At 39.6% G+C, this 22,830-nt stretch overlaps 1 protein-coding gene across 1 annotated transcript in view; it reads right to left on the bottom strand.

Annotated features, from left to right (window-relative positions):
- LOC114642267 (antigen WC1.1-like) overlaps window positions 1-22,830 on the bottom strand; it is a 186,647-nt gene that overhangs the window by 69,968 nt on the left and 93,849 nt on the right. The window contains exon 21 of the mRNA XM_051935686.1: window positions 11,287-11,601. Coding sequence (XP_051791646.1) covers window positions 11,287-11,601 — 315 coding nt within the window. The remainder of the gene's footprint in view (window positions 1-11,286; window positions 11,602-22,830) is intronic.

Raw genomic sequence — 22,830 nt, forward strand, 5'->3', positions numbered from 1 at the left:
CGTGACATCTGGAAAGAGGAAGGAGGAAAAGGAAACCTGGTGGTGGAATGAGAAATACAGGAGAGTATACAGAGTAAGAGGATGGCAAAGAAGAAGTGGGATAGTCAGAGAGATACAAAAATAGAGAAGAGTACAAGGAGATAAGGCGCAAGGTGAAGAGTGAGGTGGCGAAGGCTAAAGAAAAGGCGTATGATGAGTTGTATGAGAGGTTGGACACCAAGGAAGGAGAAAAGGACCTGTACCGATTGGCTAGACCGAGGGACCGAGCTGGGAAAGATGTACAGCAGGTTAGGGTGATAAAGGATAAAGATGGAAACGTACTCACAAGCGAGGAGAGTGTGTTGAGCAGATGGAAAGAGTACTTTGAGAGGCTGATGAATGAAGAGAATGAGAGAGAGAAGATGTTGGATGATGTAGAGATAGTGAATCAGGAAGTGCAACGGATTAGCAAGGAGGAAGTAAGGACAGCTATGAAGAGGATGGAAAATGGAAAGGCCATTGGTCCAGATGACATACCTATGGAAGCATGGAGGTGTTTAGGAGAGATGGCAATGGAGTTTTTAACCAGATTATTTAATGGAATCTTGGAAAGTGACAGGATGCCTGAGGAGTGGAGAAGAAGTGTACTGGTGCTGATATTTAAGAATAAGGGGGATGTGCAGGACTGCAGTAACTACAGGGGGATAAAATTGATGAGCCACAGCATGAAGTTATGGGAAAGAGTAGTGGAAGCTAGGTTAAGAAGTGAGGTGATGATTAGTGAGCAGCAGTATGGTTTCATGCTAAGAAAGAGCACCACAGATGCAATGTTTGCTCTGAGGATGTTGATGGAGAAGTTTAGAGGAGGCCAGAAGGAGTTGCATTGCGTCTTTGTGGACCTGGAGAAAGCATATGACAGAGTGCCTCGAGAGGAGCTGTGGTATTGTATGAGGAAGTCGTGAGTGGCAGAGAAGTACGTAACAGTTGTACAGGATATGTACGAGGGAAGTGTGACAGTGGTGAGGTCTGCAGTAGGAGTGACATTGACATTGTGATCTGTAGAGATAGTAGGGAGCAGGTTGAGGAGACCCTGGATAGGTGGAGATATGCTCTGGAGAGGAGAGGAATGAAGGTCAGTAGGAACAAGACAGAATACATGTGTGTAAATGAGAGGGAGGTCAGTGGAATGGTGAGGATGCAAGGAGTAGAGTTGGTGAAGGTGGATGAGTTTAAATACTTGGGATCAACAGTACAGAGTAATGGGGATTGTGGAAGAGAGGTGAAAAAGAGTGCAGGCAGGGTGGAATGGGTGGAGAAGAGCGTCAGGAGTAATTTGTGACAGATGGGAATCAGCAAGCGTAAAAGGGAAGGTCTACAGGACGGTAGTGAGACCAGCTATGTTATATGGGTTGGAGGCGGTGGCACTGACCAGAAAGCAGGAGACAGAGCTGGATGTAGAAGACTTAAAGATGCTAAGATTTGCACTGGGTGTGACGAGGATGGATAGGATTAGAAATGAGTACATTAGAGGGTCAGCTCAAGTTGGACGGTTGGGAGAGGCGAGATTGTGTTGGTTTGGACATGTGCAGAGGAGAGATGCTGGGTATATCGGGAAAAGAATGCTAAGGATAGAGCTGCCAGGGAAGAGGAAAAGAAGAAGGCCTAAGTGAAGGTTTATGGATGTGGTGAGAGAGGACATACAGGTGATGGGTGTAACAGAACAAGATGCAGAGGGCAGAAAGATAGATAGATAGATAGATAGATAGATAGATAGATAGATAGATAGATAGATAGATAGATAGATAGATAGATAGATAGATAGATAGATAGATAGATAGATAGATAGATAGATAGATAGATAGATAGATAGATAGATAGATAGATAGATAGATAGATACTTTATTAATCTCAAGGGGAAATTCACATACTCCAGCAGCAGCATACTGATAAGGAACAATATTAAATTAAAGAGTGATAACAATACAGGTATACAGACAGACAATAACTTTGTATAATTTTAACATTTACCCTCCCGGGCGGAATTGAAGAGTCGCATAGTGTGGGGGAGGAATGATCTCCTCAATCTGTCAGTGGAGCAGGACAGTGACAGCAGTCTGTTGCTGAAGCTGCTCCTCTGTCTGGAGATAATACTGTTTAGTGGATGCAGTGGATTCTCCATTATTGACAGGAGCCTGCTCAGTGCCCGTCACTCTGCCACAGATGTCAAACTGTCTAACTCCGTGCCTACAATAGAGCCTGCTTTCCTCACCAGTTTGTCCAGGTGTGAGGCGTCCCTCTTCTTTATGCTGCTTCCCCAGCATATGGAATATGGAATGATATTCCATATAAAGATAAAAGATAAAAAATAATATTCCATATAAAGATATGGAAGAAGATGATCCGCTGTGGCATCCCCTAACGGGAGAAGCCGAAAGAAGAAGAAGACCTATAAATAAGAAGATATTTTAAAATATAGCAAATGCTTATAAAGCAACATACTTTATATGTTGTGCCCTGTGAAAGTATTCATCCCCTTAGGTGTTTGCACCAATCGATTTACACAACCTGACTACTAATTTGAAGGTGCAAAATATTTTTTATTGTAGCACAAACAATAATTAAGACAAAAGAAACAGAAATCATGAGTGTGCATATAAGTATTCACCCCAAAGTTAATACTTTGTAGAGTCACCTTTTGCTGCAATGACAGCTGCCAGTCCCTTGGTGAATGTGTCTATTAGCTTAGGACATCTAGCCAATGGGGTTTTCACCCATTCCTAGGCTTAAGGCAAAATGTCTTCCAACACCTTCAAGTGAGATGAGTTGCATTGGTGTACAGCAATCTTCAAATCATGCCACAGATTCTCAATTGGATTGAGGTCTGGGCTTTGACTAGGCCATTCCAAGATAGTTAAATGTTTCCCTTTAAACCACTGCAATGTATCTTCAGCAGTATGTTTAGGTTCATTGTCCTGCTGAAAGGCAAACCTTCATCCCAGTCTCAAATCTCTAGCAGACTTACGAATTGCCCCGTACTGAGTGCCATCCATCCTTCCTTCAACCCTGTTGATGCCGATGAAAAACATTCCCACAGCATTATGCTGCCACCGCCATGGTTCACTGTGAGAATGGTGTTCTTGGAGTAATGGGAAGTGTTTGGTTTGCATCACATGTGGCAGTTTCCATGATGGCCAAAAAGTTCAATTTTAGTCTGACCAGAGAATTTGTTCCACGTGTTTTGGGAGTACACTACATACTGTTAGGCAAACTCCTAATGGTTTTTCTTATTTTTTTCTTTAAATAATGTTATTTTTTTCTGGTCATGCGTCCATAAAGCTCCACTATATGGTGAGTATTGCTTAAACTGGTCCTATGGACAAATAATCCCATCTCTACTGTGGATCTTTGTAGCTCCTTCAAGTGTTATCCTTGGCGTTTTTGTAGCATTTCAAGGTACAAGGTATTTTATTTTCATTCCACTTCAATAATTTGGACTATATTATTAAGTCCATTATATACAATCCAAATGAAAATCCATTTTCATTCCAGATTGTAATACTAGAAAACAGATCAGACATCAAGGGGGATGAAGACAAAAAGCAAGACAAACAAGACAGACTAAATATCACACAAATTAATATGACTGTTTTGTGTTTCTTGAGAATTTATTGGAATTCTGATGATCTTACCACAGCTTTCATTTTGAATTTCTCTTTCGGAATTTAGCATGACTTCATATTTAGTTCATCCTTAGACTAATACAGTAATCCCTTGCTATATCGCGCCTCGCCTTTCGCGGCTTCACTCCATCACGGATTTTATATGTAAGCATATTTAAATATATATTGCGGATTTTTCGCTGCTTCGCGGGTTTCTGCGGACAATGGATCTTTTAATTTCTGGTACATGCTTCCTCAGTTGGTTTGCCCAGTTGATTTCATACAAGGGACGCTATTGGCAGATGGCTGAGAAGCTACCCAGCTTACTTTTCTCTTTCTTTTGCGCTGACTTTCTCTGATCCTGACATAGGGGGATTGAGCAGGGGGGCTGTTCGCACACCTAGACGATACGGACGCTCGTCTAAAAATGCTGAAAGATTATCTTCACGTTGTGATCTTTTGTGCAGCTGCTTCCTGAAACGACATGCTGCACGGAGCTTCGCATACTTAAAAGCTCGAAGGGCACGTATTGATTTTTGATTGAAAAACAAACTCTGTCTCACTTTGTCTGCTCCTGACGGAGGGGGTGTGAGCTGCCGCCTTCAACAGCTTTGTGACGCGGTGCTTCACATACTTAAAAAAAAACAGCCCTATTGATCTGTTTGCTTTTCTCTCTATCTCTGTGACAGTCACTGCTCCTGACAAGCACTCCTTTGAAGAGGAAGATATGTTTGCATTCTTTTAATTGTGAGACGGAACTGTCATCTCTGTCTTGTCATGGAGCACAGTTTAAACTTTTGAAAAAGAGACAAATGTTTGTTTGCAGTGTCTGAATAACATTCCTGCATGACAATATAAAAATAACCATATAAACATATGGTTTCTACTTCGCGGATTTTCTTATTTCGCGGGTGGCTCTGGAACGCAACCCCCGCGATGGAGGAGGGATTACTGTACACAGTTGTGGTGAGAGAGGCTGAAATCTTTGGAGTGTAACTCAAGGCCTTTTCTATGCAGATTGGATAAAACGTTATTAAAGCTAGATAATTACCAGACACATTTAATCAAAAGCTTGTTACACAATGTGAAAGGATTCCATAAGACACAGAGAAAGGTTTGGTAACAGCTGCCTGTGTACTGGAAATAGGCTGCCAAATTGGAAGTTGTGGTTCAAATGGTACAGGTCTTAACAGACTTCAGTCAACACAGAACAGTACAGACAGGGAAACATGGCAGTTTTAAAGTTGGGCAGGGGAAGTGATATCATCCGGATCGGAACTGGAAGTAACATCATCGGGGCTGGAAACTGAAGTGACATTATCGAGTCCAGGCAAAATTTTTCCGCAGTTGGTCTGCCAATTCAAAAGAGGAAGGATCAGAGTGCCCTGCCACTCCTTGGTCTGGCATGGAATTATCCCTTTGTGAGGTCTTCAGCTGCTTTCCATCCGCACATGTGTGACAACAGTAATAATTCAGCACAAGAAAGCAGGCCCTTAGCCCTCTGCTTACTAACTACTTAGTGCTGTAATTATTCTTGGCACAGATAAAACAATTTTAAAATAGCAATCCTTTAAATGTGACTTCTGATACTGAATAGAATTGTTTGCCATTGCTTCAGGTTCTGATGTACAACACTGCTTGAAGTAGGGTGCATTTGTATTTGCCACATTGTCCTTTTTCCATTTATGTGGTGTTATTTTCATCAGGTAATTTCTAGGATCTTTGCCATGTCTTCTGCCACTTGAAAGGAATAAGAGTGACTCTTTCTGGCACAAGATATACAGGAGGGAGCTGAAGTTTTTTCTCTTCATGTAATGCTTCTTCTCAATCTTCCCAGATTGGGCTCAGTCAGTGGCATGGAACTTAAACTTGGTACTGTAAATGGATCTCAGAACTAGCAGTATCTCCTCTCAAGCATTGCCGGAGGGATTTCAGGGTCTACAAACCCACGAGCTCTATAGAATGAAGCTTTCAGACTCAAAGAGAGCACTTGATGCTGAAGAGTGTTAATCTGTCTACTTGTCCCAAATCCAGTGGGTCAGTTTTTTGCTTCAAACGGAATGGGTCAGCTTCTTGTTCTTAAGAGAGAAAAGTCATGCAGGGACTTAGTTTGAAGGGAAAGTGTTTATAGGTGTGTTAGTTTGTCCACCTGAGTGAGAATAATTATTTTTAATATATTTTTCATTTGTAATAATCTTTATTGATTGAAAAATGAAAAAATATTGATTAACATTTTACCATATGTTGTAAAATAAATTCATAGAAAATTCTTTTCTGGAAGTTACATTTTCTTAACTTTTTGTAACATTACATAACTACTTGAATGTAAGGGAAGAAACAACTGAAACACCTGAAGTCAATAAAGAAGGTTAGAGAACACAGGAGGCAAAAAAACAACAACCGAGGAATTAAAGATAATGAAAAAACCTTTAACACCTCCCCCTGTCTACACCTTCTACCATTGCACCTCTCATCTCCTTCCTCGTTCTGCCCGGTGATCTCTCATCCACACTTCACCTAAGTTCAACGGAGCAATGGCTACTGACCTTCTTTATACCAGATCCCTGGACTACTTCTGAGGTCACATCTGGTCTCCTCTACACCACCTCAGGGTCAGGCATAGCCCTACAAAACCCCTGGGGTCATCTGCCCAGAGCTCCCTCTGGTGGCCCAGATACCCTTCCCCATTTTTCACCAAATGGCCCAATAAGCCTGCAGAGGCCTTTGCTGCAAATGAGGCCCAAAGGTTATAGGCTTGGGGAATCTCTTCTTGTATATTCCCTTGTGTCCTTCTTCTATTTTTACATCTCATGAATAATTCAAGGGACACTTTTTGCTGCATCTCCACCTGACATCCCTTTCTGGGCAGGTTACAGCTGGCCTCCTATCCAGGGTGTGTGCCATCACCTATTGACACAGGCCCTGACCCCAATCACCTGTACAATGCATATTAATAATAAAAAAAATACATCGCTAATGCACAGGTTTTAACAAAGACAAAACTGCAGTCCAGGATGAATGTTAGCATTGGTACAGTTTGCAGTTATGTTAGCATGACAGCACAACACACTAAATAATGTGTGCACTGCACAGACTTGTGTTACACTGTCTTTTCAGTGTGTGCAAGAGAAGGAGAAAGAGTGCACATGCACAGTGGTTTGGTCTTATTGTAGTGTAATTTAGAACAGATAAAACTGAGATGAGAAAGTAACAAAGAAAGTCAGGTTTTGGAATTAATGAAATGATTTATTTTTATAAATCATAAGAATATGGATTCTTACATGTATCGATGTTTCCCCATAACCCTACTACATTTTCAAATTTTTCAGTCTTATGTATTCCATTGTGAAAAGCAAAGTCAATGTTTATTTGTGAAAAATCAAAAATTGTATCTTGTCTTTTTGCTCACAATAATCTTCTGGCACCATAACATGTCCATAAATCCATCCATTTTCTAACCGGTTTATCTGTGTTATGCTCTGGCTGCTGTTCAAATGTTCATTTTATGCGATCTTTATTAATGTTTGATTCTTTTGTCTGTATTCATTTTATTTGTTTATTTTCAATTTTCTTTGTATTTGTTTTTTTTTCTATGTATCAATGATTTTCTTATTTGCCTTTTGTTGGGGACCACCTGCCCATCACCTTCAGGAACTTCGCTTAGCGAAGGGTTTCCCTCACTTCCTGGTGGTTCATCTTGAATGCACTAGGGAGTGGTGAGTGTGCCTTGTGTTCTGCAGTGATTTTGTGATTTTTGTCATTTTTCTGGATTCTTGACCCTTTTTTGCTGGGTTTTCTGACCTTTCTTAGGATTCTGTATTGGCACTTGGTTGCTTATAGGGGTATGCTATAAAGATGTTAAAGATGAAAAATATATTTAGTTTGTAGAAGAAATACAAGATTACTGTTGTGCATCTGAACAATGAAATGTAAAGCAATCTTAAGCACTAAAAGAAAAACTGAAGTACATTTAACATAAACATGCAATTTAATTGATAGGCTCAAAACACGTCTGTCATAAATTACTCCCATGTCTAAAAGATCCACTTGTCATGTTGATTGGCCCTGTCTGGACAAGTGTGGCAGTGATATGGCATGTTGGCTTAGTGTCTGCCTTACACTCAGTAATGCCAAGGCTTTAGCTCAATGTGACCGCACTATTTGAATAGGTGCGTTCAGGAAATGGACAGATAAAAATCTAATAGTAAGAAGAAACAAAGAAAGAGACCAATAGTTATGTAACACTTGATTTAATCATTTTACAGTTATTTATTTAAGCAATCTTTTCTTCTTAACATTAGTACAAATTATTTTGTAGTCATTTGAGACAATATTACATCGTATCAGTAAAAAAAATCTAAAGTGTTTTTGTCACAAAAAAAATTTTAATATAAAGTGAAAGGCTTAAGTTTATTCATTAATTAAATCATAAATCCATAAATTACAAGAAAATCATTGCCAACACTAATTAATCTGTAGAAACAGTATTCATATACTGTATATATACTGTATGTATATATATACAGATATACAGTGCATCTGGAAAGTATTCACAGCGCATCACTTTTTCCACATTTTGTTATGTTACAGCCTTATTCCAAAACAGATTAAATTAATTTTTTTCCTCAGAATTCTACACACATCATCCCATAATGACAACGTGAAAAAAGTTTACTTGAGGTTTTTGCAAATTTATTAAAAATAAAAAAACTGAGAAATCACATGTACATAAGTATTCACAGCCTTTGCTCAATACTTTGTCGATGCACCTTTGGCAGCAATTACAGCCTCACGTCTTTTTGAATATGATGCCACAAGCTTGGCACACCTATCCTTGGCCAGTTTCGCCCATTCCTCTTTGCAGCACCTCTCAAGCTCCATCAGGTTGGATGGGAAGCGTCGGTGCACAGCCATTTTAAGATCTCTCCAGAGATGCTGAATCGGATTCAAGTCTGGGCTCTGGCTGGGCCACTCAAGGACATTCACAGAGTTGTCCTGAAGCCACTCCTTTGACATCTTGGCTGTGTGCTTAGGGTCGTTGTCCTGCTGAAAGATGAACCGTCACCCCAGTCTGAGGTCAAGAGCGCTCTGGAGCAGGTTTTCATCCAGGATGTCTCTGTACATTGCTGCAGTTATCTTTCCCTTTATCCTGACTAGTCTCCCAGTTCCTGCCACTGAAAAACATCCCCACAGCATGATGCTGCCACCACCATGCTTCACTGTAGGGATGGTGCCAGGTTTCCTCCAAAGTGACGCCTGGCATTCACACCAAAGAGTTCAATCTTTGTCTCATCAGACCAGAGAATTTTCTTTCTCATGGTCTGAGAGTCCTTCAGGTGCCTTTTGGCAAACTCCAGGTGGGCTGCCATGTGCCTTTTACTAAGGAGTGGCTTCCGTCTGGCCACTCTACCATACAGGCCTGATTGGTGGATTGCTGCAGAGATGGTTGTCCTTCTGGAAGGTTCTCCTCTCTCCACAGAGGACCTCTGGAGCTCTGACAGAGTGACCATCGGGTTCTTGGTCACCTCCCTGACTAAGGCCCTTCTCTCCTGATCGCTCAGTTTAGATGGCCGGCCAGCTCTAGGAAGAGTCCTGGTGGTTTCGAACTTCTTCCACTTACGGATGATGGAGGCCACTGTGCTCATTGGGACCTTCAAAGCAGCAGAAATTTTTCTGTAACCTTCCCCAGACATGTGCCTCGAGACAATCCTGTCTCGAGGTCTACAGACAATTCCTTTGACTTCATGCTTGGTTTGTGCTCTGACATGAACTGTCAACTGTGGGACCTTATATAGACAGGTGTGTGCCTTTCCAAATCATGTCCAGTCAACTGAATTTACCACTGGTGGACTCCAATTAACCTGCAGAAACATCTCAATGATGATCAGGGGAAGCAGGATGCACCTGAGCTCAATTTCGAGCTTCACGGCAAAGGCTGTGAATACTTATGTACATGTGCTTTCTCAATTTTTTTATCTTTAATAAATTTGCAAAAACCTCAAGTAAACTTTTTTCACGTTGTCATTATGGGATGTTGTGTGTAGAATTCTGAGGAAAAAAATTAATTTAATCTGTTTTGGAATAAGGCTGTAACATAACAAAATGTGGAAAAAGTGATGCGCTGTGAATACTTTCCGGATGCACTGTATACTTATTAATTAATTTTAGTAAGGAATTCTTTTACCACAGTCAATTAAGGTTTAACTTTGTAGTGACTCAGACCTGTGAGAGAACAGGCAGGTGAGACACTTCAGGGGAGAGGTGGGAGGTCAGAGCCGTAAGTGTTTAAGTACCTTTAAGGAGACGAGGTGACCACTGCGCTACATCAGGCTAGACAAGAGAAAAGAAGATAATCTGTGTGGCATTACAATTTATAAAGACAGGGATCCACTGAGAAAGCGTTAGGCTTTATAGACCATCTCCTGAGTTTGTCAGGGTCTGTTGCATAAACATTTAATATTCAACAGCTGGTGGTGTCTGTGTGTTACTCCATCCTCCATTGAGCCTTGGGTAGTTACAGTGTCTTTTATGCAATTACTTTTTTTCAATATAAACAGTAAAGTTTATTATGAGTTCTGTCTGAAGAATCTCTAAGAAATGTAAGTGACAGCAAGAATGTTGTACAGTAAGTGAAATAGGCTGTATTACTCAGATTTTTACATAAATTATGATGATTGTATTTTTATACCCACAAATACGATATTTTTAAAATTAATGTTTATTTCTCATTTATCAAATTAATGTGTCGCAATTCAATTGGTTAGACACAATTAAGGCATACTGTCCACTCAGTACAATTCAGCGTTCCAAAGCTGACTCCTGCAGCATAACAGACAAAGCCAGAGGATAAAGAGTGAAGTGACATACCCCCACTATACCAAGGTCCTAATAGGAAACACACAATGTGTTGTGGAGGTTAACTTAAAAATACAAATATTCAGACTGAAGCCATCAGAAACATTTTGGTGATGTAAGGGGACAAGTTAGAAAATGGTACTGTAGGTGGTTGAAACCACAGACAAATAAAAGGTGGCAAAGCTTCCAAACTACACTAGACATGAACAACATTTGTTGTTAACAATATTTACTAGTAATTAGACACTAGAACTCAATGTCTTAAAAGCATAATGTTATCAAAGGTTTAATCTTCTTTTATTCTCCACCTCTCCCATTGTGTGACTGGCACATATACAGTAGGTGGTGTTGGAAATAAAAAAGAAAGTAAAGGAGAGGAGTCTAAGATCATAACGACAGACACATTATTTTTATGGTCACCATAACATTCTTTTCCATTTTCTATCTAATTGCATGAGATGATGGGAGTGTTTACTTGATTTTGCTAATGATGCAATGGACCTTTTAATTTGTAATTACAATTAAAATTAAATTTGTGTCTGCTAAATATATATCATTGCTTTTTGCTCCTATAGTAATGTACCTGAAATTGCATTATAAAGACCACTTCTGACAGATAAATTAAAAAAATCATACTTGTACTTCAAAATGGAACATAAAGTTTGTGTATACAGTATTTCTATATACTTTATATAATTGAACCTATACAGTTGTATTATACTCCATTGTGTTGTAATCAGAAATGTCCAATAAAGCTGATAATATTTTGTTTAATAAAGAAGACACTACTTACAAGAACAAATCACACCGGCATCATTTGCATGAGTGCAGCCTTCTCGTCCCCAGACAGATATGGGGCACTTTGACAAGTGGGTCTCACTGCCTTCACAGCCAAATATATCTGCCCATATTTCACCAGATCCTTCTCCAAACCTGGCCTGTCCTGGAGCTTCAATTGCATACCCACATTTCAGTTGGTGGCACAAAACATTGGCATCTTTCAGAGTCCAATACTGATCACAGACAGTTCCCCATTTACCACCAAACTGCAACTCCACACGGCCAGAACAAGAATCAGTGCCATTGACCAGCCTGTATCCTGTGTATCCTGTGTAAAAGACAGAAAAGTGACACAGTAAAGAAGACACCATCTGTGAGTAGTAGTGTTAAAATATTACCACAGTTTAGAGACAAAGGGCCAGTTTCTCAATAATGAATGATGAGAGTCTCACTCATGCTTTTCTCACTAGTATCTCACCAAGCTCTTTAGTCTGTTTCTTGAAGGCTTGCAAGAAGATCAGTGAGAAGCGAGAACCTTTCACTGGTGAAGGAAAACCACGCTTCGAAAAGCCTTCACTTTAAGAGTTATGGTCTAAGGTTTTGGTGAAAGCAGCAGTTCAAAGCAGGGATCCAAACAGAAACAACGAAAATGAAAGTATAAAAACACAAGAGCATTCAAAATATGAATTTGGGGGAATTCTAGTAGATGAAGTACGTACACATGAAATGCAGAAGAACATTAAAGTCCCGTCTCTAGATGCAGATGTCAGAGGGGAGCATTTTTTGTACAATGGGTGATTTTCTCTTAGGCAAAGAAACATGTAAATATTAAATTTAAGATGCAGGAGCAATAGGCACACATTGTTCCGACTGGGATGATAGGTTGAAAGGCAAATTTCCTGAATAACTCTGTTACTGATTATTGTGATGGCTGTCTACAGGACATGGATATTTGCTGTCTTGTAAAAGAGTCACCTGCTTTGAAGTCTAAACTGCTTAAGAGTTGACCCATAAAGTGTTTATTTAACAATCTTCCACTAAGCACGAAAATCTTCTTTGATGGATCAGGTCATATACAGTAGTATTGCAAAACGATTAATTTGTCTAATGCAGAGACACAGAAAACAGATTTGAGCAGATCCACTTATCAGTTAATTACTGAAACTGCACATTTACCAAAAACCTCTCTTTTTCTTAATTTTCCATCTCTTCAGTTCTCCTGCTGCCCTAACAAACAGTGGTAGCTAAGAGGTGTACTGAGTAGTGTATCTCATAATATTGAAACAAGAAGAGATCAGGATTGGATCAGATTCTGTGTTGACACCCACTGCACACCCAACATATCTGGAAAGGGGTCTCTCTTTGAACTGCCTTTCCCTAGGTTTCTTCCATTTTTTCCCCAAGGAAGCTTAGATCCCTTACAGCTAAAATTTTATTGCCCAAATTCTAATCTTCCATTTATGACTAAGATCTTAGAAAAGGTTGTTGCTGCTCAATGATTATTTAAATTTGCATAACCTGCTTGAGCCCTTTCGATTTTGATTAAGAGCCCTACATAGCACTGAAACTGCTTTACTTAAGGAAGCCAATGACTTACTTATAACCGCAGATTCTGGGATTGCCGCTAGTCTAGTTCTTCTTAACTTGAGCACAGCGTTTGATACAGTTAACCATAACATTTTACTGTCCTGACTTTCAGCTATTGTTATCTCTGGTGCTGCTCTTTCTTGGTTCACATCATACCTCAGTGATCGGCAGTATTATGTCTTCATTAGGGAATACAAATCTGCCACTACTTCATTCACACAAGGTATCCCTCAAGGGTCCAATCCCCTTCAACATCTGTATGCTCCAATTAGGTGAGATTATTCATCGGTATGGTCTGAGCTTCCATTGCTATGCTGATGACACACAACTTTATGTAAGTGTTGATGCAACTGCAACATCTTCACCTGTTGTACTGACCGACTGCATTCTGGAAATCAATCATTGGATGACAGATAATTTTTTACAACTCAATCCTGATAAAACAGAAATCTTATTAGTTGGTACCAAATCTGTCCTCTTGACCCTTCGTGGGCTAAAAAACTGACATTAATGGGATCCTGGTTCAACCCTCAGCATCAGTCCGTATTTGGGTGTCATCTTTGATCAGCTTCTTTCTTTTCAATCACACATTAGCTCAATAGTACAGACATCCTTTTTTCATCTTCACAACATTGCTCATCTGCATTCTTTCCTCAGTGTGAAAGACACTGAAACACTCATTCACGCTTTCATCACTACCTGTCAGGCCTCCCGACTAAATATATCAATAGATTACAATATGTTCAGAAATCTGCTGCTCGTTTACTTACAGACACTAAAAAATCTGCTCACATCACTCCTGTCCTCTATGATTTACATTGGATACCAGTTTCTTCAAGAATCAAATATAAAATTATTCTTCTCACCTTTAAAACCCCTCATGGGTTAGCCCCTCATTATCTGTCAGAGCTGCTGCTTCCTTACACTCCTCCCCGTGCATTATGATCATTGGACGCTCAGTAACTCACTGTACCTAAATACAGATTAGTAACTATGGGTGGCAGAGCTTTCAGAGTGATAACCCCTAAAATTCTATTCTAAAAAATCTATTATTTATTTCAAACTTCTGTTAAAAACATATCTTTTCAATGAGTATTTTTCTTTTTCATTTATGTAATTTCTACTGTCTTGTTAATGTGTGTATTGAATTGTAAAGTGTCCTTGAGTGTATGAAAGGCACTACATAAATAAAACTTATTATTATTATTATTATCTAAATTCTTCTGTTAGGCCAGATTATAACCACACTTATGCTGAAGACACGCAGCTTTACTTATGAATAGCAACTGATAACACTGACGCTCTGGTCTCTCTGATCCAGTGTCTTATTTATATTTCTGAATGGATGAGTGGTAACTTTCTCAAGTTAAATAAGGAAAAAACTGAAATTTTGGTGGTTAACAAAAATGGAAATACTGTGAGTATTAGAAATAAACTTGATCCCTTAGCATTAGAGGTCAAGGCGGAGGTAAAGAACTTAGGTGTAATCATGGACTCTGACCTAAACCTTAAATTGTATGTTAACCATATTACTAAGGTTGCATATTTTCACTTAAGGAATATTGCAGAAGTTAGAACACTTATAACAATGCAAGATACTGAGAGATTCATTCATGCTTTTTTTAATCAACTAGATTCCGGTAATGCACTTCTAACTACCTAAGAAGGACAGCAATTGGTTGCAATTAGTTTTGAATGCAGCATCAACAATCTTAACCAGAAAAAGAAAATTTGTGCACATCTCACCAATCAAAGCAGTTACAGTATATTGATTACCCATGTCCTTTAGAAAATATTTTAAAATACTACTAATGTTATATAAAGCCTTAAATAATCTTGCTCCATGTTATATTTTGGTATGCTTGTACCCCTACATTCCAAGTCATAACCTTAGATTTTCTATTAGTGGTTTGCTTATTATTCCAAGAGTTAAGCGAAAGGAATCAGTGAAGAGGCCATCTGCTGTTATGCACCAAAAATATGGAATACTTTAACAATAAAGATACACAAGGCTAATTCTATGAAACATATTAAAAAAAACTCCTAAAAACACACTTTTTTAATTTGTTTTATTCATAGCTACATTTTAATTGTACTCCCAACAGACTTTACATGCATAGAATTATCATATTCTTCAGGTATTTGCAATTTTTACTAATCTCTCCTTTTCCCTTCTTTCTTTTCTGTTTTTTCTATGGTGGCCTTTTGAGCCTCCACCACCCGATTGAGGCCCTGTGCAGCAGGGCGGGTATTCCAGATGTCCATGTGAACCACTGCTTCATATCCTCTAAGACAGGCATGTCAAACACGCGGCCCCCAGGCCGCATGCAGCCCGCAACAGAAATCTGTGCGGCCCGCATGACAGATCCTAGTTAGCACTGAACTTGTACAAAATGATTGATTCAATCACAAACGATATTATTCTGCATCTTCGGTGTTACTTATTGACTTTTCTTACTTCTGCCTTCTGACAAAAGCGCGTTTTCCCATGACATTACGGTACCGGAAACGTCATCTGCTAGTATAGCCACAAGCCTTGACAAGTTAATGAGCCGCAGCGTCACAACTGAAGTGCTAGGCTGCAGCAGAGGTGGCATTAGGCATGTGCTAACTGTGAACCTGCACAGTGCCGCCACGCCAATATATATTGAATATAAAACAGAAAGAGAAAATAATGACACAGCTGACGGCAATGTGGCCGAAAAACATTGTGTTTCTTGTTAATTAGTACGCTGTATTTACAAATGTCACTAGAGTCGGAGCAGTAAGCTGTATGTAGTATTATAAAGTTTTGCCGTAATGAGAATATCATGGGTCGCCACTTGGTTTTCAAGTTACGGACACGAGTATATAGAAGCGTTTCATGAGCACGAGGCGGCTATGCAGTGTCCGCAACGGATGTGGCCATCCGCCGTGCATAAGGTACCGTATTGACATTGCCAGGCGAAGGGGCCACCGATTCTTTCTCTGCCCAGGGCCGCCACGAGCCTAGAGCCGCCCCTGCTAAGGCTACACTACTGACTGGGTTGCTGAGACTGGCCACTGGGCAGAACTGACCATCACGAGTAGTAGCCTAATAGCCCGCATATTGTCACGTTTTTTTTGCTCTAGTTTCATGTAATTTTGTGCTAGTATTGTAACGAACAGTTAGTGCAGACTACAGCTGAAGATCTGAAGTGGACGCGAGAAGTTGGTGAGTTGTTTATTAACATTTTTGTGATTTTGAGTTTGTAAAATTATTGTAGGTCAGGTGGCTTTTTGCATATCGGCTTATTTTACAATATAAACTTTGAAGTAAACTTAGTAAAGTAAAATTTGATTTTTGGAGGATTTGTTTTCCAACTTGAATTACTGAGCAATGAATTCAGTGAGCATTTTCGTGATTTCAGTTCACACAAACAGGGCATTGCGCTGTTCTCTTACAACGTTGAGAATGCGCCTGAGAACATCCAAATGGAATTGACTGAAGTGCAGTCAGATTCTATTCTGAAGGCAAAATACAACGAAGTTGGTGTGCCAGGCTTGTATGCTTACCTGCCACCCTCGTATGTGCAGATCCGTAAGTTGGCATCGAGAGTACTGTCTATTTTTGGAAGCACTTATCTTTGTGAGCAATTGTTCTTGTTAATGAAAGCTACCAAAACCCCACATCGCTCAAGACTTACCGTCGAGCACCTTTCATCCCTCATAAAAGTTGCAGCTGCACAAGATTTCAAGCCTGATATTGACGAACTGGTTACTAACAAGAGATGCCAAGTGTCGGGACAAAAGAAATAAATCTCACACTGTAAGGCTTCTATATAAGCAATGAATATAATATAATGAATATCAATCATCAAGACACTATATAAAAGCGGTCGGGATTGTCCTTCCGTCCTGTGAGTGCAAAGTGTAGCAGTATTCCGCTTATCACAGACTTACTACTTGCGGCTTGCAGTAAGAAGCGACGTGATGTGAGCAGAGTGCTGGTGCTCCCATCGTTCCCTTGCTTTTGTGCGTGATGCGCTGGAAAAAATAGACAAAATTATGTCTCTGGAAATAATTAATGTTGATGGAGTACAAATGCCTCACCGTGTAGTAAATATCAGGGGAGATGGTGCTTGCTTATTCTCATCTATAGCTTATTTAGTGCATGAAACTCCGTCTATAGCGGTACAGATTCGGGCTGACATTGTACGACATGTTTTAAGTAATTGGTCATGGTTTCAGCCATTTACAATGATGCCGTCAGGAATCTCTTATACAAATGAGCTTCAGCATCTCACTGAAATGTCAAAGTCTCAAACTTATGGTACCATTTCTGAGCTAATGGCAGCGGGAGAGTTGTTCCCCTATGAGTTTCAAGTATATTATTATGGAGTCCTACACTCCAAGTTTGGACAGGCACTTGAGGGGATAAAAAAACTTAGGTTTTCGGGAGATGTTATGAATGGGCACTTTGATGTTCTCATTCCCTACACTTACATGCCTGATGTACACATGGAGCGCACACAAATTGAGGATAAAAGTCGGTCGCCTTAAAAGGAGGGTGAGCCTAGTAATATAATAAGGACCTAGCTAAGAGGTTAAGACTCTAACTCTACACTGTTGTATGGAGACTGCATGGAAATAAATTGCTTTTCTTTAAACTTTAAACTTTAAGTGTTACATTTTTTAAAGTTTTCAGTATTGGAAAGAAAGCTACAGTAACTTTGTATAATAGTATAATAGTATTTGTTAAAGTACGGCCCGCTGACGCACGTATGACAGTTGAAGCGGCCCACCAATGGTAGTGAGTTTGACATGCCTGCCCTAAGACAAAGCTTGGAAACAATGAGAATTGACTTAAGAACATTTATGTTAGGCAGAATGCCCAGTGTGGTATGGTATTTGGCTTTGGAACTCCTGCAAAATGTCAAACTTAACTGAAGAATTTTTCTGTCCTCCTAGTCATGTGATCTTCTGTCCTCCTAATCACTCTAGGGTGATTTATTAAGGACCCTAGAGTACTTCCTGTGCCAGGGCTTATTGCCCAATGGAAGCACTTCCAGGTCATATGGAAGTTCCATATACTGGGAATACATCTCCCTGCAGCGTCCCCTTGTGGCACTCTTGGGCTCCAGCAGGGCTGTTTCTGGACTCCAACTCCCAGCAATCCCTGCTGGCTCCTGAATGAGCACCAACATGGATGGCTGCTTACTAGCATCTGGGGGAATTAAATATCCCTCTGTGACAGTCCTTCCCTGTCCTCATCTTTTATCCTGGCCAGTGAAGGTATTATGCACATGTTTGGTCGGGATGCCTGCCCATTTGTTTGGGGCTTCCCGCCTGGGTAGGGAATCGTTTCCGGCTGAGATATCCAGCCATCCCATATGGCAGCCTTGTCCATGTGCACCATTATTCAATCTCTTAGCCGGGATGCCCTTGTATTTACTCTGGGCCTCTCTTTCTGCCAGGATGCCTGTCCATCCCATTTGCCTTCTACAACACTTAGGTTTCTGATATTTTTGGTAAACTTGAGCTAGTACTTTTTACTTCTTTTTTACTTTTGTTGTCAAAGTTAAACTTAATTTGATTGAAAAAGTTTAGAAACCTGTCACATAATTTTGAGGTCAAAAGTATTTTTTTACAGTTACACAATGTTTTACCAGTCTCAATTTTGTTTATGTGTTTGTGTGCATGAGGTCTGCAGTGATCAATTACTTTAAGCCCGATAACTAAAAATGCTGTGGGGAACAGCCCGGACACAGACAGGTAGACATGTTGATTCACCACAAACATTTATTTACACTAATATTTACAACAGTAGTGAGCACAATACCCAGTGCCACAGCACCAATCACCCCTTCAGTCCTGGCCACAACTCAATGCCTTCTCTCAGTCTCTGGTCCGCCTCCACTCCTCTTTACCAAGCTTCGTCCACTTCCACCCGACTCTTGCCCCTGACTGGAGGGAGGCGGCCCCTTTTATACACCCCAGAAGGACTCCAGGTGCTTCCTGAGGGTTTCTGTAGCCACACCCCTGTGTGGCAGAAGCTCTGCCGGTATATCCGGAAGTCCTCCGGGTGTCCCCAATCATCTTCCCCCCAGTACTTCCGGGTGTGGCGGAAGTACTGAGGTCCAGGGCTCCCAAGGCATCGGGGCGCCCCCTGGCAGTGACCACGGGCCCCTACAGGGTTGAGCTTCCATGCTCTGTACCCGTGGCCGCCAAAGCAACCAGGGCGGATGCCCCCTCGTGTTCTGGAGGAGGCACAAGCCCTCCTCTGGTCCTCCTGGGCATCCCGTCCGGGTAGGAACCCCAGCCGGGTGCCACAATGCATTCCTTTTATTTGTTTACTACCTTATTGTCATCACATTGAAAGTAGACATAATTGCTATGTTGTGCTTGTCGTGAGTGCACGTTCACTTCCAGATGATTTGACAAACATGCTGCATTACTTTAATGGATATGCTTTCTCAATATTTAGGTAAGTTACTTAACTTATTTGTGAAATAACAAAAGTAATGTAATATGTAATATAATACACTACTTGACAAAAAGTATTTTTTTTGAACTTTTGATTAGTTTTTAAGTAAATAGTTAGTTAAAAATGATTTTACTCAACACTAAAAATAATGAAGTGGCTGATCAGAAAAGGTGATAAATAATAATAGGAACCATAAATGAAAAAGTTGGTTACTATATAACAATTTAAAATAGCAATCTAAAATCCAAGAGATAAAAATGAGACCTTTTTGTTTGGATAGTTATAGTATATTTGGCAGAAATAGAAGCAGTCCTCTCATAGTTTTCAGTGTAATTTGTAAGTGTGTTCTTATCATTGTTGACTCTAGCAGCAAGAGTCGTAAGGGAATGCCATCAACATGTGTGTAGCTCAGATCAGTTACTCTAAAAGATGAAAAGGAGGATAAACTGGTCACTAAAAAAGAAACTATTGCAATATGGCATACTTTTTTGTCAGACTGGGTTAAGGCAGCATGTGTGTGTCCTCGATCAAGATAGCAACATATATCAGCTAAATTACACTCTCAAACTTACGTGAAAAAATTGCATTGTAGTGAAAATATTTTATAATTAGCTAATATAATGATACATATCACTTATTAGTTTCTTTTATATTTATTTAATTGTCAAACAGCAACTTGGAAACAACATTCATTTTGAAAGGTGCTACATATTTATTTGGTATTTGGTACACTGTATTAATACCCGAGGGGTTTATAATTTCATATATGTGAAGTTCACACATTCAACAGGTGACTCTAAAAAGGCCTGAAGCAGAAGGTGGCATGGCACTGCATAACTTTCAGTTTTTTGACTGGTTGGCAAATATACACGCTATAAAGACCTTGAAATTGCCACAAATTAATGAAATTAAACCAGCTTGCTCAACAACTGAAATTAAATCTTGCCATATTTCTTAATAAACTCTGCGTCTTTGAACACATCTCACCTGGTAAAGAAGACCCAACAAAGACTCTTCTTCCTCAGGAAGATGAAACGTGCTAGATTCTCCTCTCGGCTGCTCACAAACTTCTACAGATCCGCTACAGAAAGCATTCTCTGTCACAGTATAACAGTGTGGTACGGCAGCTGCACTGCACAGAACAGGAAGGACTTGGTACGGGTGGTGAGAACAGCACAGAGGATCGTAGGAAGTCCTCTCCTAGACCTGGACTATGTATATGCTGGAAGGGTGCAGAAGAGGGCCAAATGTATAGCTGCAGATCTCACCCATCCGGAAAATGGACTGTTTGTACCACTGCCTTTGGGAAAGCGGTACAGAAACATAAAAACAGCATACTGAAAGACAGCTTTTTCCCCAGAGCTGTGAAGTCCATCTGCCCCTGCTGATACACACACATACATCTACATCTACTCCTAACCTGCCCCCCTGTAGACATGCACACACACTTTTCCTCGTAATCCTTCCCTGCAGACCCATGCACACAGATCACTGGTCTCTGCAGGCGTACTACCTCAGGAAAAGTCTGGACTTGATGATGTTTTATTGCTGCTGTCTTTTATACTTATTATGTTTATTTTATTATTTATAGTGTATTGTGTATTTTAAGTATTCTGCCTTGAAGCCAAGTCCTACCAACAAAAAGTTTCGTTATGTGTATGCATAATGACAATAAAGAATTCTACTACTACTTTGTGCCCCAATATATGCTAATTATTGTCAATATACCAATAATCCAATTGTCCAGAACATGGAACAAATGCAGGATGCACTTCAAGTCAGATAAGCTTTTATCTGTTGCTCCTTCACACAATAATCACCTTTTTCAACCTTCTCAAACATACACAATATTTAATCATTGGAAAATGTTCACTAAGTGAACTGTATATAGATAATAATAAATAATAATAATAATTAATTACATTTATATAGCGCTTTTCTCAGTACTCAAAGCGCTAAATAATAATGTATTTGCATCTTATGAACAATTATGCCTCAAATTTAATTTCCCAGCAGCACAATTTTTCCACTATTTTCAAATCAGAAATTTTGTTAAAAGAAACCTAAATAATTTTCCACACTTCCTACCCATTTCTATTCCAGATAAAATACTGATCACTAAGACAGCATCGCAGCAATATATAAAAACATCTTAAAGAATCTACCTTTCAAGGATCCTAGGGTATGGTGAGAAAAGGACCTTTCAATGAATATCTCAGAAAAGAAATGGAAGTTAGCCATGCATAGAATACACTCTAGCTCTATATGTGCAAAGCATTCAGTAATTCAACTTAAAATCTGTTAACGACGACGCTTGTCATTTAAAAGAGTCAAAAATGTATCCAGAGCAAAATCCACCCTGCAAGTGTTGCAATCTAGCACCATCCTCACTGTGCCACATGTTTTGGGAGTACATCAAATTAACATATCCTTGGACAAAAATCTTTGAACGTTTATCAAACAGTTTGGGTGTCACAATCATTCCTAACCAATTAACAGAAATATTTGGTGTATTTCCAGATGGGTTTAAAGTGGAGAAGGACAAATTGATTGTAATTGCCTACACCACACTACTAGCATGTAGACTTATCCTGCTTAACTGGAAAAACCCCAATCCACATTTTATAAATCACTGGATAACTGTCTTTCTGTATTATTTTTAAATAGAAAAAGAAATCCAATTCTGTTTCCTCTGGGCGCTCCGGTTTCCTCCCACATTCCAAAGACATACTGGTTAGGTGGATTGGCGATTCTAAATTGGCCCCAGTGTGTGCTTGGTGTGTGGGTGTGTTTGTGTGAGTCCTGTGGTGGGTTGGCACACTGCCCAGGATTGGTTCCCTGCCTTGTGCCCTGTGCTGACAGGGATTGGCTCCAGCAGACCCCCGTGACCCTGTGTTCGGATTCAGCAGGTTGGAAAATGGATGGATGGATGAAATCCAATTCTTGCATAGAAGATCTGTTCAAAACTTTCTAGAAACATGACAATACTTAATTTAAAAATTTTTAGAATAAGCATTTTTACAAAGGGACAAGGTTGTTTTCCCTTTTTTATTATTTAATTTTTTCCCATCTTCCCTCTTTCTCTAGGGTGGGAGTTGAATTCTTGCTTTGTTAGAATATGAAGTCATTTGTTGTATAAGTTCTCAGATTGTATTAAATTGATTATATACTATGTTACATTCTTTAAATAAAACTATATTAAAAGAAAGGTGCTATACAATATTGATGTAGGTAATAGATAGAAGATACCATTGTGTCAAAGTATACTTAAACTGATTTTGATTTTTCAGAGGTGACTCACTCTGTTTAAATTTCAGATATGCAAATGTTGTGCCTTCTACCATGTGTAAATGTATCAATTAATCAATCAATCAGTCAATCATTGTCTATTATTAAATAGTTTGAAAAAAGTATATAGTGATGCCACATAATGATAAATCAAAATTGAAAATGATTAAAAATAAACCAATTAAGTGTTAGAAGTGGCACAGTGGAGCACTGGCTATCTCTGCTGATTCACATACT

The sequence above is a fragment of the Erpetoichthys calabaricus genome, chromosome 1 (genome assembly GCF_900747795.2).
Source record: "Erpetoichthys calabaricus chromosome 1, fErpCal1.3, whole genome shotgun sequence".
Taxonomy (NCBI): domain Eukaryota; kingdom Metazoa; phylum Chordata; class Cladistia; order Polypteriformes; family Polypteridae; genus Erpetoichthys; species Erpetoichthys calabaricus.